Source organism: Podarcis cretensis (genome assembly GCF_951804945.1).
Source record: "Podarcis cretensis genome assembly, chromosome: 9".
Taxonomy (NCBI): domain Eukaryota; kingdom Metazoa; phylum Chordata; class Lepidosauria; order Squamata; family Lacertidae; genus Podarcis; species Podarcis cretensis.
The window spans coordinates 75,752,097-75,765,736 of NC_137178.1; the positions used below are offsets into that span (position 1 = coordinate 75,752,097).

Sequence of the window (13,640 nt, forward strand, 5' to 3'; positions counted from 1 at the left end):
ACCTACTTCGGCATTAAAAATAATGACCCTTTCCAATGACAGCAAACCAACCTGGAAGTGCTGTACATCTGCAGTAGTGCCCAATACCTCCTTAGGCTCACTGGCCTTCCCAACACAGGTCTGACCCACATGGCCCCCCGTCTCTAGCAAAGGGTACAACATGACGGGACATGGGAGGGGTGCTGAGCACTAGTAGGCCTTTGTGGGTCCACAAACTCCCAAATGGGGCTGAATAAAATGGACCCCACAAATTTAGTGTGCAGTCTTCATAAAATTATGGATTTCCTCCATCACTAAATAAAAACTGTGCATGCTACAGTTTGAGGTTGTTTATGCAAAATGAAGACAAAATAAAAAAAATCCTTCCAGTAGCACCTTAAAGACCAACTAAGTTAGTTCTAGGTATGAGCTTTCGTGTGCATGCACACTTCTTCAGATACATTGCTACTGGAAGGAATTTTTTTATTTTGTTTTGACTATGGCAGACCAACACGGCTACCTATCTATAACTGGCAAAATGAAGAGCTACAGTTTTTACTTGAGTTCTAGAAAAACTAACTTCCTAAGGAATCTTCTATATCTGTGATCTGTTGTTACTAAGAAATTTTGAATTGCCTTAAGCTTGTATGTCATAACCTTTCTATATGATACAGAATCTTCCTGTGTTCTTTGATAAAGGAATACAGTATGCTGTTTGCAAACATGGGGGTCATTTGCCTGCTTACAAAGACAACACAAAACAAACACAAATGTTTTGAGCAAATGCCTAAACTACTACATCATGGAGATGGAAAATACATAGCTGACATCATCAGTCGAAGTTCTCTTCTGTAAGGGTCTTGGTGGGAATCTTCAAGATGCTATTGGACTGTATTAGGAAGGATATCAACCTTAATGTGCTTTTATTATTTCACTACTTTTATGGCCTTCTCTCCAGTACACATAATTCCATTTAATACAATTGTTTTTCCCCATTTCGTCTATTGTACATCAAACACAGCAATGTACCAGGAAGCAATGAAGATGATAAGAGCAGCACTGCATGCAGAAGAGAGAATGAACTGACGGAAAGTATGAAGAGAGTCTTTTACCTGTCCTCTCTCAACCAGAGCTTTCTCCAAGTCTTCAATTTTTGCTTGGCACCTGAGAAGATCAGCTTGTAGTTGTTCCCGTGTCTGAATAGAGAGTTTGAAGAATACTTAACTGATATCATACTTAACAACTGGGATATAGGAATACTTAACAACTGGGATATAGAATACTTAACAACTGGGATATAGGAGGTTCTACTATATTCTGCCTTTGTGCACAATTAATCATTGCAAAACTCAGCATTTCCAGTAGGATTTATGTAACGAAATCAGTAACTATTTTGAAAGCGGTAGTGGGAGCCAACTACGTTGACACTCCGTAAATACTATGTTGGGTTTGGCAGTAAACCCAAGTTAGTCAGGGTGTTTTAGATGAGATTCCGGCATTGCAGGGGGTTGGACTAGATGACCCTTGGGGTCCCTTTCCAACTCTACAATTCTATGATGGAAAAAGAATTATGGAGAATAAATATTGTCCAGTCTGATTTAAAGGGAATGTCAATAAACTGCGTTATCAAGCTGACGGACACTCTGCCTTAAAACATGCTTCAAAGTAAAATGGGAAAGGGTTCAAATGACCAAAGATTAGGTAATCTTCTTCCTAGCAAGGAATAGTGTTGCTGCCCAAATCAGATTAACCTGATTTCTGGTGATGGGCTTTGTGTTCCACCTAGGAAGAATCCAGTATTTCGGCACCAGGACTTACTGGAACATTTCTAAGCTCCATTAGGTCAAGAAGTGCATCACCTTAAAATACTGATTCTTCTTCTTATTAGATGATAGTATAAAGCAATTTTAGGAACATTTTGCCTTAAATTGAAAACAAACAAACAAATTATTTATACCCCACCCATTTGGCTGGGTATCCTTAGCCACTTTGAGGGGCTTCCATCAGAATATTAAAAACAGGTTAAAACTTCAAACATTAAAAGCTTCCTGGATAAAAAATATTACAAATATATATATCAAGTTGCTCAGTGACTTTTCAGATCCACTTCACAGCTTGAAATTGGCAATTCCAGAATGCAACAAATTTGAGATCCAGTCTGTAATTTTATTGGACCTGACTCTGAAGTCAGGATCCACACAAAAAAGATGTTTCGAAAGCAAATGCAAATGCCCTTACCAACTAAGAGCGACTATATACCAAAGGTAAAACTTTAAAAGAAAGTAAAGAGTGCTGTAAAAAAAAAAATCAGGTAGCATGTATTCAGACAGAGCAAAGGAGTTAAACAGGCAAAGCCTGGGCATTTAAAAACTGAACATATGTCAAATTAACTGAAAGAACCTGTATTTTTTTTTTTTGCAAAGCCACATTAAAAAAAATTACCCTTGCTTCTCTTTCTGCATCCTGGGTTCCCCCAACCTGTTCCTGGAGCAATGCATATGCTCTTTGCAAAGCTTGATATTCTCTGGTTAGCTGACAGAACCGCAAGTCAGCTTCTTCTTTAGGAGAGCTCTTAAAGAAATGTAAAAATAAATAAATTACCGTCATCATTTTAAAAGAGAAAGAACTCTGTAAATAAACAAATTATAGCAGACATACCATTCTAGCTAAGTCTTTTTACACTTTTTTGCCATGTCCTGAAATTGCAAACATCAATATACTTTTGGTGATGACTGAAACACAAACGTAGCTATAGTTTCAGTATGATACGATATGATACGATAATCTTTATTGTCACTGTCCCATACAGAATAACGAAATTGAAAAAATCTACACCAGACATTCAAAAACCAACAAGCCTGCTATCCCAGCTATCCCAGCCTGGTTAGCCCCCTAACCAGTACATTAAATATTGTAAGAGGTCAATGATAATGGAGAAGTCCCAGCCTTTTCAGAAATCTGATTCATAAAAGGGACAAGGCCTTGCTGTGAACATGAAAATGTTGTTTATGTGTTTGTTAGATTTATATCCCACTCTTGCTAAAACAATAGTGTCTTCGGCCCTCCCCTTTATCCTACAGGGCAGAATTGGCTGCAAAAGGGTGATGCCCAAAGTGAGTTTCATGGCTGGGTGGGGATTGGAACATGGTCTCCCCAATCCATCTTTGACACCAGCCATCACTACCACACCAGATCTCTCCCCTACACTTGTGCTTCCAATCTCTTTCATTATTACATTGGTAATAGCCATCTTTATTTCCTATAATGGGGACGCGTGTGGCGCTGTAGTCTAAACCACTGAGACTCTTGGGCTTGCCGACTGAAACGTTGCCGGTTCAAATCCCCGCGATGGGGTGAGCTCCTGTTACTCGGTCCCTGCACCTACCAACCTAGCAGTTCGAAAGCACGTCAGTGTGCAAGTAGATAAATAGGTACCGCTCCAGCAGGAAGGTAAACGGCGTTTCCGTGTGTTGCTCTGGTTCGCCAGAAGCGGCTTAGTCATGCTGGCCACATGACCTGGAAGCTGTACGCCGGCTCCCTTGGCTAGTAAAGTGAGATGAGCACCACAACCGCAGAGTCGTTTGTGACTGGACCTAACTGTCAGGGGTCCTTTACCTTTTTTTTACCTTTATTTCCTATAATGTGTCCTCCCTGTCTCTTCTTCTGATGTAATGATTCTTAATGATAATGGAAAGAATGCCCACACTCTCACCAACAGTTGCATTGATAAAAGCTGTGGCACAGGTTGTGAGAGGGACCAGAGCTTACGGTGGGAAAGCCCATGAGTCCCAAGTATCTACACACCATCCAATAACAACATATTAAAATAGAACATAAATACAACAGAGGAAAATCAGAAGCAGAATAAAGTCAGATTTAAAACCAGCAATGGAAAACTACAGCAAGCACAAGAGATTTAATGTATTTTTAATCTCCTGTTGGAAGCCGCCCTGAGTGGCTGGGGAGACCCTGCCAGATGGACGGGGTATAAAGAATAAATCATCATCATCATCATCATCATCATCATCATCAAAGCACTAGAAATATAAAAATGGAGGGTAGCTGGTAGTTACCAGCCAAACCTCATTTGTTGGAGCAACTGGAAAAGTGCCTCAGTACATATTGGAAAAGCCAATCCTTCGAGCAACCTGGGCTCATGCTGTTTAGGGTCTGAAGCAAGGATGGGTTGCAACTATCATCATCCCTGAACATTGGCCATGCTGGCTAGAGCTTATGAGAGTTGTGGTTGAACAGTACAGTACTCAGACAGCAGTTCCCCATCCCTGCTTTGAAGGTGAATACCAGCTCTTTAAATTTGACCCTAAAATTGACTGGAAGCAGATGGCCCCCTAGTATGCACCAGCTAAAGTTTCCAGACCATTTTCAAAGGCAGCCCCATAAGCAACAGTAATCCAAATAAGAGTCTATCAGAGCAAAGCTATCCGAGTCCAGATAAGACAACAGCTGGTATAACAGTCATAGAGGATAAAAGTGCTCTGAGCTTCTGGCCTAGTGACAAGTGCTGGATCCAAGAGCATCCCAAAAACGTGGGCACAACCCTTTAGGGCAGGTGGGGAATCACTGGCCCTCAGCACTTCTGGACCCCCCCCCCGAAGAATATTTGGAACTGGCCATCAGCCTCTCCTCCTCAGCCCTCTAGGCCTTACATCCCCCCATTCTGGCTGCAGAGAGAGGAGGAGGGGGGAGGACGAGAAGAGGGACTGATCGCTGTGTTCCTTCTCCAGCAGTTTGGGAGAGACATATGGATGTGACAGGAATGAGCCAGGAGTAAACCCCACTGAGCAAGTTGGAGTTAACTCTTTATTAGCAAAAACATGATCTGCACATGAGTGTCAGGCCTCATAACCACAGCAACTCATCTCCGGCAAGTCTTGCCCCCGTGAGGCAGTTGCTGAGACTGAAGGTCCTCATCTCCCCACAGCTTCCTAAGTCCTCTCCTCTTCAGGGTTTTCCCCAAGCAATCTTGAGATTGCACGTATGTGAAGCTAACTTTCAGCTTCTGCCTCTGATTTGGGAATTCCTCTCACAGACTCCCCCCACTCACCCAGCCCTGTTATCTCTGCAGCTTCCGATGCCTCTTCTCCCCCTTGTCCTACCAGGCTCTGAGCCTTCTCCCCAGCTGGTGCCTCCCACCATTCCTCTACGTCCAACCAGTCTATGGCAGTATGCATATCAAAGTCACAGGTGCTTACATCTTCCAAGTCTTCTTCTGGTGTAGCTGGAGTCCTGTCCGTTTTATCTGTATTATAGGAAGTGACTGATGATGTTTCTGAATCCACTGATTCTTCGTCAAATCCAAAAAATGTCTCCACAACATGCCTCTGAAATAAGACCAAAGTACTTTGTTATAGACAAGCAAGTTATTCAAAGAGCTGTATCAAAAGGGCCTTTATTTCTGTCTTTAAAGAAGGTGACAACAATCGGAGGCCAAAGGAGTCCCACCTGGTCCTCAGCATAGCACCAAAATAACTATCCACAAACTATGCACCTCAGCCACAGTCTCTCAAAGGCATAGGGAAGTATTTTCCATGTCCTCTTCCGCAATGTGATCAGCAACAATCCAAACCCAAGATCTACCAGGACGAGAGAGTTTGAATTTGAGACATCTTGGGCTTTCCCTGCTGCTATGGGGTTCAACCAGGTCTACGCTGGAGTAAAGGCCTCACCCCAGCTGAGCACCCACCAGCACCTGTCCCTCAGCCTGCAGAACTTGTGCCAGTGTAAGTCCCAATAACTTACACCTAGGGCCCAAGCCTCAAAACTCAGTCCATGCCAGAGGCTCCTGGACAGAGTTTGGAATAGAGATAACTTGCACCAGCCTAAGTTAGGTTGGCTTCCTATAGTTAGGACTACCCACAAGGCAAGGGTGAACAACCTGGCACAACTCCCATGAACCCTAACCACTGGCCTTGCTGGCTGATGCTACTGGGAGTTGCTGTCCAAGAATGTCTGACGGGCACCGTATTGGCTACCCCAACATTAAGGAGTCAAAGACTCTAAAACTCTCGATAAATATTACACACACACACACACACACACACACAAATAATATACATAGCAACCAAATTAATTAATTAATTCTTTGCCTATAAAATACTAAAAATAAAAATCAGTACAATCCAGCAACCAACAGTTGTGGAATGCCCACACACAAAGATATGTTTTCAGTAAACACTTGAAACGTATTACAGTGTCTCCTAGGCTGGATATAAAAGGTAAAGGTAAAGGTACCCCTGCCCGTACGGGCCAGTCTTGACAGACTCTGGGGTTGTGCGCCCATCTCACTTAAGAGGCCAGGGGCCAGCGCTGTCCGGAGACACTTCCGGGTCACGTGGCCAGCGTGACATCACTGCTCTGGCCAGAGCCAGAGCCAGAGCCGCACACGGAAACGCCGTTTACCTTCCCGCTGGTAAGCGGTCCCTATTTATCTACTTGCACCCGGAGGTGCTTTTGAACTGCTAGGTTGGCAGGCGCTGGGACCGAGCAGCGGGAGCGCACCCCGCCGCAGGGATTCGAACCGCCGGCCTTTCGATCGGCAAGCCCTAGGTGCTGAGGCTTTAACCCACAGCGCCACCTGCGTCCCTAGGCTGGATATAGACACATCTAAAAAGTGTTTCAGTTAAACCTGTTGTAAACTTCATAAAGGGAAATCATGTTGACAGAAGACAGGACTCCACAGCACCATCTTGGTGTAACAGTGTTATAACGCATATAAAATGGTTTTTCTTTACTAATGTAGCTGAGTCCCTAGAGTGCCGGGGGGGGGGGGATATTCCAGAGAACGGGAACCATTACAGAGAAGGCCCACTTCAAAACTGCCACTAGATTGTAGTCCACTAGCCTCTATGGGTAAGACGCCCCAGCCTTAAGCAGAGTATGTGTTACGACCGAAAGAAAGAACAGAACTAGAGCTTTAAAATACTTCTAACAGCCTTGCTGTGTTTTGTTGCACATAGCACCATATTTATAACTCAGAATTAAAACTCTGCCTCCTACAAAGAGTTTTCACAATTGTGTCTTGTGGTTCTTTGGTTAAACAGCTCTTTAGTGTTGATAGCCCAACAAGAAACAGATAATTATAGGAATTCTTTTGTGGGGGGGATTAGCCCTTTAAATAGCACCATCTCCCATAGGCACCTAATCCCTAATCTAGACTGCTGTCTAGAAATGCCATGAAGTGCTGTTGTGCCTGGAGGACACTATCTGCATGTGTGAATGTGTAAGACCACTTCAAAAAGTGACTTGGAGGAGGAGATCACGCACACAGGAATAGAAATTGTAAATGGGAGTGTGAAGACTAGGAGTTAGAAATGTGTCAGAATGAAGAGGGTTTTTTATATTTACATAATTTCTATTTCACACCTTTAACATAACTGTATGGGCAGTTAACAAAGTAGTTATTATTTTTATTCATGTGGAAGCAAAGACTTGGCAATGTAGAAAACAGTGGCAGCTGTGCAAAGAAGTGAAGAGGCAGAAGAAAGCACAAAAGGGCTTGAGACAAGAGGGGTAGGACCTCCAAGCCCCAAAACACACACACTGGTCCTCCTCCCTACATTATTAATCAATGGCCCATAATGTGTGAGTGCCAATTAATATGCTTTACAGTATATGAAAAATGCTTGGAAAGCATCACACACAGACTATTTCCGTGTAAGAGAAATGTATTCATTAAAATGAAAATTAACACACCACCATTATTATGAGGTTAAGTGCACCATGGGATTTATGCAACACCTGCAATGTAATTTACAACGCAACTGCTCCGTATTCATCAGATAAGCACTTAAATAGGTGGACCAGTAGTAGTAAGATTTAACAACTCTTCTTTAATGCATAACATTTTAAAACTACAGTAAAAAAAAAAATGGAGGAAAAATAGAGTGAAAAGGCATGGTTTACTTCAAAGGCCTTATCATTTATTTACAGCATTTCTATATCGTTATTTTGTTTTAAAATCTCTTCTGTCAAAATTCATCCTCTGCACCCTTTTGTTTATATTTTCCCTATCCAAAGCAGCAACATACGTTTTATAAGCATCACCCCAGAGGGTCCACAGTGTAAATTTATGAGAACCACCAAAAAGGTTTAGAATATGCTATCCATTTCATCACTGGGCGACACCACTTTGATTAAAGCGTAAGAGCTGTTTATGAGCAAATGATGTTTTATTTCTGAAGACAAAGGGCAAAATCCATTGGGATTTTCTTGTGCAAGAACTGGTCTGAACATCATTGAAAACTGAATGATTGGCTGTTTATTCTGTGAACTGCCCTGAAATCTTATGAAAAGCAATATATAAATTAACTAACTAACTAACTAAATAAATAAATAAATAACAGGAGCTAAACTGTGTAAAAAAACAAACAAACATCCTTTTCTCTTCTTTTAACTTCAGTAACATCATATACTTCACTTTACATTTTTTACGTCATTAACGAAGTAACAGGGTAGAATCTCAAATTAAATTCAGCATCGCAAGAATATGAAGAAATAGCTCAGAGTTTCTTACCATCATGCTTGTAAGTCATTTCTTGGCAGCCAGAAAAATATAGGCATACCAGAGCACAGAGACAGAGGAAAAAAGAAAAATACAAGACGAGAAATATGTATTCCATCTTAATGATGCAGACACCGGGCACTTTGTTTATAAAAAGTAGAGCATCATAATTAAGTTTGCAGAGCAGCAAATAGTCCCATGAGCTGTCTAAATTCCGAACACTGTAGTTCCATTACTCCATCGTAAAGTCAGACATGCTGGACAGGTTTTCTACCCATTTCACCCACCAAAGTTCCCAAGATTTAAATATCCATGGCTACCCAAGTATACAAAGAGCTCCACCCTCAGTGCTGCTCCTGGAGACCGAAGATAGCTGCCAGCAGCCTGCTACTTTCAAACTTCCCTTGGCAATTAAGACAGTGCCCAGTGAAAGCAAGCACAGCAACTGTTACCTGGTACTCTTACACGTAAGCAAGGGAATGATTAAAAGGAACACTTGGGGGAAGTCACTTTGTAATGCTGGAAGTTATGATCTTAATGCAAACGTGTTGCTTGGATTTCAGAAAAAAGCTGATTTTAATAAGCTCAGAGAAAGACTAGGTTCATTAATGAGGGAAGGAGGCCAAGATGAATGGGAGTTCTTGGAGAAAACGTTACTAAAGGCATAATCGGGGGACGGGGACGAGTAAACAAAAAAAATAGGAAAAATATAAAAAGGGCCAATGTGGTTGCATACAAAGATTAGCGGGGAGATGAATAAAAAAAGCAAGGGAGCGTGCCTAAGAGGTGAAAGTCACTAACTGAAAATACAGACAAGTAGCTCTCACCTGTAGAGATGGTATCAGGTAAGCTAAAGATCAAAGCAAACTGAGGCTGGAGAGGGATGCTGGGGGGGGGGGGGGTAGTATCATTGCTTCCTAAGAATTGTGATTCCTAAACATTAGGAAGAACTTCCTGACAGCAAGAGCTGTTCGACAGTGGAATTTGCTCCCAAGGAGTGTGGTGGAGTCTCCTTCTTTGGAGGTCTTTAAGCAGAGGCTTGACAACCATATGTCAGGAGTACTCTGATGGTGTTTCCTGCTTGGCAGGGGGTTGGACTCGATGGCCCTTGTGGTCTCTTCCAACTCTATGATTCTATGATTCTAAGGATTGTGAAATGTTAAGGGCCAACTATTAGATGCTGGAACTGCTCAACTCCGTTTTTTGCTTTTCTATTCTCCCAGAGGGGGAATTACCGTATTTTTCGCTCTATAAGACGCACCAGACCACAAGACGCACCTAGTTTTTGGAGGAGGAAAACAGAAAAAAAATAATTCTGAATCTCAGAAGCCAGAACAACAAGAGGGATCGCTGCGCAGTGAAAGCAGCAATCTCTCTTGCTGTTCTGGCTTCTGGGATAGCTGTGCAGCCTGCATTCGCTCCATAAGACGCACACACATTTCCCCTTACTTTTTAGGAGGGAAAAAGTGAGTCTTATAGAGCAAAAAATACGGTACATGCAATCTTGGATCGGCAGCATGAAAGTAGAAGCAGCCAGTGGGGTGGGGGGGTGGGGCAGCCACAATGCTAGTTTCCCAGCTGGTGTGACACCTCCTCTTGCTTGGAAGGGGAGGAGAGAGGTATCGGGAAGGTTAGTGCAGTTACTGCACTGGGAGAACCAATCCGATGCGCACAGAACCCCTCCAACCTTCCCAGTAAGCAGCCGTGACGCACTTACTAGAAAGGTTGCTTTTCAGCTCTACCCACTACTGTAGGATGTGTTAGTATCGCAGTTCCAGATTTGACAAGGAGAAAATACCTATTTACCTTAAACAAGTTCAAGTCCTTGGGGTCAGATCAATTTTAGGGTACCGAAGGGGCCTGTTCTCAGAATTGCTGTCTATTATCATGGAGAGTTACAGTGGTACCTTGGTTGCCAAACAGTCCCCCCAAATACTGCCTAATTAATAGGGGACAGCACCTTACCATCTAATATCTTGTTTCTTGCTCTGGTGGCCCCAAACTCCCAAAATGAGCAATATGTGTAAGCACTTGGCATGTCCATTTTGACTGCTGAAGTAAACACGAAGGTAGAGCAAATACAAAATATTCTAAAGTTGGTGGGAAAGAGCTTTACTGAAGGTACCTAGTAACACTGACTGCAGCCTTAATGTTTATTTTCCTGCCCATCTTCCTTCATGGTTCCACAGGGAAGCACATGGCCAGGCATGCATGCAAATAAAGAGCCTTACTGACAGATTCACAGACATCCAAATCCCTCCTCACTCTCCTCATAGGATGTCTGATGAGGCCAACTTTCTCTAACCATGGTCACAAGCTTCGGGATTCTCCATCTCCTTAGCTGCCACAGCAGAGCTCCTTCTACTGGCTGAGATGTAGATTTAGTTTATTAATGTTTGGGTCATAGGCCATCACATATTACTGGCTGTGAACATGGCTGCCCTCCCATTGACTACTTTCCCCACTTGATCAGCCACTTTCCTTGTCAAGTGGGGGACAAGCAGGTGCCGCAGGGTTCCATCCTGGGCCCATTGTTGTTCAATGTTTTTATAAAGGACTTGGACAAAGGAATTGAGGGGGTGCTCGTCAACGAACCAGGCAGAGGGCCTTCTCGGTAGTGGCACCCGCCCTGTGGAACACCCTCCCATCAGATATCAAGGAAATAAACAACTATCTGACTTTTAGAAGACATCTGAAGGCAGTCCTGTTTAGGGAAGTTTTTAATGTCTGATGTTTTATTGTACTTTCAATATTTTGTTGGAAGCCACCTGGAGTGGCTGGGAAAACCCAGCCAGATGGGCAGGGTATAAATATATTATTATTATTATTATTATTATTATTATTATTATTATTATTATTATTATTAGCAGATGACACCAAACTGGGAGAGCTAGCAAATGCTGCAGAAGGCAGAATCAGGATTCAAAATGACCTCAACAGATTGGAGAACTGGGCCCAAACTAACAAAATGGATTTCAACAGGGACAAATGTAAGAAAAGAACAGGGCAGAAAGAACAGGGTGCATAAGATGGGGGACACCTGGCTTACTAGTAGAACATGTGAAAAGGACTTAGGGATCTTAGTGGACCAAAAGCTTAACATGAGTCAACTGTATGATGCAGCAGCAAAAAAAATCTAATGCTATTGTCAGGGAACTGCCATCGGAGCCAGAGGGAGAGGGAGGGCTCCAGAGGGATTCCGGAGAGCGTCCCAGGAGGGAGAGAAGCAGCCCATCTTTTGGGGAGGGAAATCAGCGTAGCACCAGTGGAGAAAGGGGGCAGATGGGGGAATCGGCGAGGTGGCTCCATGACTCCTCGCCGGAGACCAGCGGGGAGAGCACGGGTCCTCCGCTGCCCACACCCTCCCTGCGCAGAAGGCTTCCGCGCAGGGAGAGTAGGCGGAGACTAGGCGTCAAAGAGCTTCTTTGCTGGAAGAAGTTCAAGAAACGCCCACTGACGGATTCTGCCAGCGATTGAGACAGCCACGGGTGAGTGGCTGTCCGGACAGAAAGGGTTCACCCAGGTAACCCAGCCAAGCGTGGCGCCGATTTATGCACAAGCAACCCCTAGAACCATTACAGCTATCAACAGCTGCCAATTCTGGGCACCACAATTTAAGAAGGATGTTGACAAGCTGGAACATGTGCAGAGGAAGGCGATCAAGAGGATCAAGGGTCTGGAAAGCAAGCCTTATGAGCAATTGTTGAAGGAGCTGGGCATGTTTAGCCTGGAAAAGAGGAGACTGGGAGATATGATGGCCATCTTCAAATATCTAAAGGGCTGTCACACGGAAGATGGCGCAAGCTTCTTTCCTCCTGCTCCAGAAGGGAAGATCCGAACCAATGGACTCAAATTACAAGAAAGGAGATTCCAACGAAACATGAGAAATAACTTTCTGATAGTAATAGCTGTTTGACAGTGAAACAGTCTCCCTCGGGAGGTTGTGTACTCTCCTTTATTGAAGGTTTTTAAGCAGAGGTTGGATACTATGATTCCTTAGAAACCAAGGATTCTCCTCCTACCACGGGGGTCGGAGGCAAATGCCCTTTACTTTGGTACAGTAGCTAGTTTCTGTTGGAAAAATGCCCCCGGGGAAAGGTGCCAAGTTTCCCAAGACGCCGGGGCTTCTCTCTGGTGGTCACTCTCTGGCTGGAAATTGCCTTCAGTCCAGAGAGACTCATGACTCCCTTATGAGAGGAGCACACTCACTTCCTCCTGGCATCTCATCACAGAAGAAAGAGACAGCCCATAGTCTAACAGCTACTTTATTAAGACTGTACAACCATGACTGCTCTCTGAGCAGCAGAACACATGGTCTCCGACTCGACTTAGCTTCAACCCAGAAGCAAAAGCAAAAACACTCAGTAACTCCACCCGGTTACACTGAGAACTGGCTGAGACTTCCTGTCTCATGCTCAGGGACATCGCATGATGTCAACAATGTTGCTGCTTTTCACAGCTGGTGGGAACTGAAATCCCAACAGTTTCTACACCAGGAATGAGGAAGCTCAAGGATAGGGGCCAAATATGGCCCTCTAGGCCTCCCTAGCTGGGCCTTGGGACTCTCTAGCCAGCCTTCCCAGGCCTTGCCCTTTGCACGCCCTCCTTGAGTGTTCCTGGCTGTTTGGAGTGTGTCCCAGAACTCAGATAATGGCTTTTGCTTGCCTGGATAGAGATTAGAGAAGGGCTCTTGAGTGTGCGTAAAGGGACCCCTGACCATCAGGTCCAGTCGCGGACAACTCTGGGGTTGCAGATATCCAAACTTGTTGTATACAGGTTTGAATAGATATCCAAACTTGTTGTAATCATTTCTATAACATGTTATAAAGTACAAATGCTTGAATGTATATATTTTTGTAGAAATGGGTCACTTCATCTGGCTGTTTGAGCCCACCCAGGGATGGCTGCATTACAGGGAATTGGACTAGATGACCCCTGGGGTCTCTTCCATCTCTCCAGTTCTGTAATTCAGAGAGAGCAATGTGCCTGAGAAAATACACAGTGGCTGTATCATTCCTGAGATCCACTGCCCAGTTCCAGTCCATTTTGAGACATGAGTTTTGCCATTGTAAAGGTAAAGGGACCCCTGACCATTAGGTCCAGTCACGGATGACTCTGGGGTTGCGGCACTCATCTTGCT

At 43.8% G+C, this 13,640-nt stretch overlaps 2 protein-coding genes across 7 annotated transcripts in view; both read right to left on the reverse strand.

Moving 5' to 3' along the window:
* Positions 1–13,640, reverse strand: part of JAKMIP1 (janus kinase and microtubule interacting protein 1) — an 86,366-nt gene that overhangs the window by 36,689 nt on the left and 36,037 nt on the right. For all 6 annotated transcript variants that reach the window (XR_013842680.1, XM_079991537.1, XM_079991536.1 and 3 more), the window contains exons 9-11: positions 5,193–5,321; positions 2,422–2,550; positions 1,092–1,175 (exon numbers count right to left, since the gene is read on the reverse strand). Coding sequence is in view for 5 of the 6 variants with exons in the window: in XM_079991537.1 (XP_079847663.1) it covers positions 1,092–1,175; positions 2,422–2,550; positions 5,193–5,321 (342 nt within the window). In the remaining variant the exon portion in view is untranslated. The remainder of the gene's footprint in view (positions 1–1,091; positions 1,176–2,421; positions 2,551–5,192; positions 5,322–13,640) is intronic.
* On the reverse strand, positions 5,193–8,841 carry LOC307224688 (uncharacterized protein). Its single transcript, XM_079991772.1, has 2 exons — positions 8,513–8,841; positions 5,193–5,321 (listed from the first exon to the last, which is right to left on the reverse strand). The coding sequence occupies exons 1-2, from the start codon at positions 8,616–8,618 to the stop codon at positions 5,290–5,292; spliced, it is 138 nt and encodes a 45-aa protein (XP_079847898.1). The 5' UTR covers positions 8,619–8,841; the 3' UTR covers positions 5,193–5,289.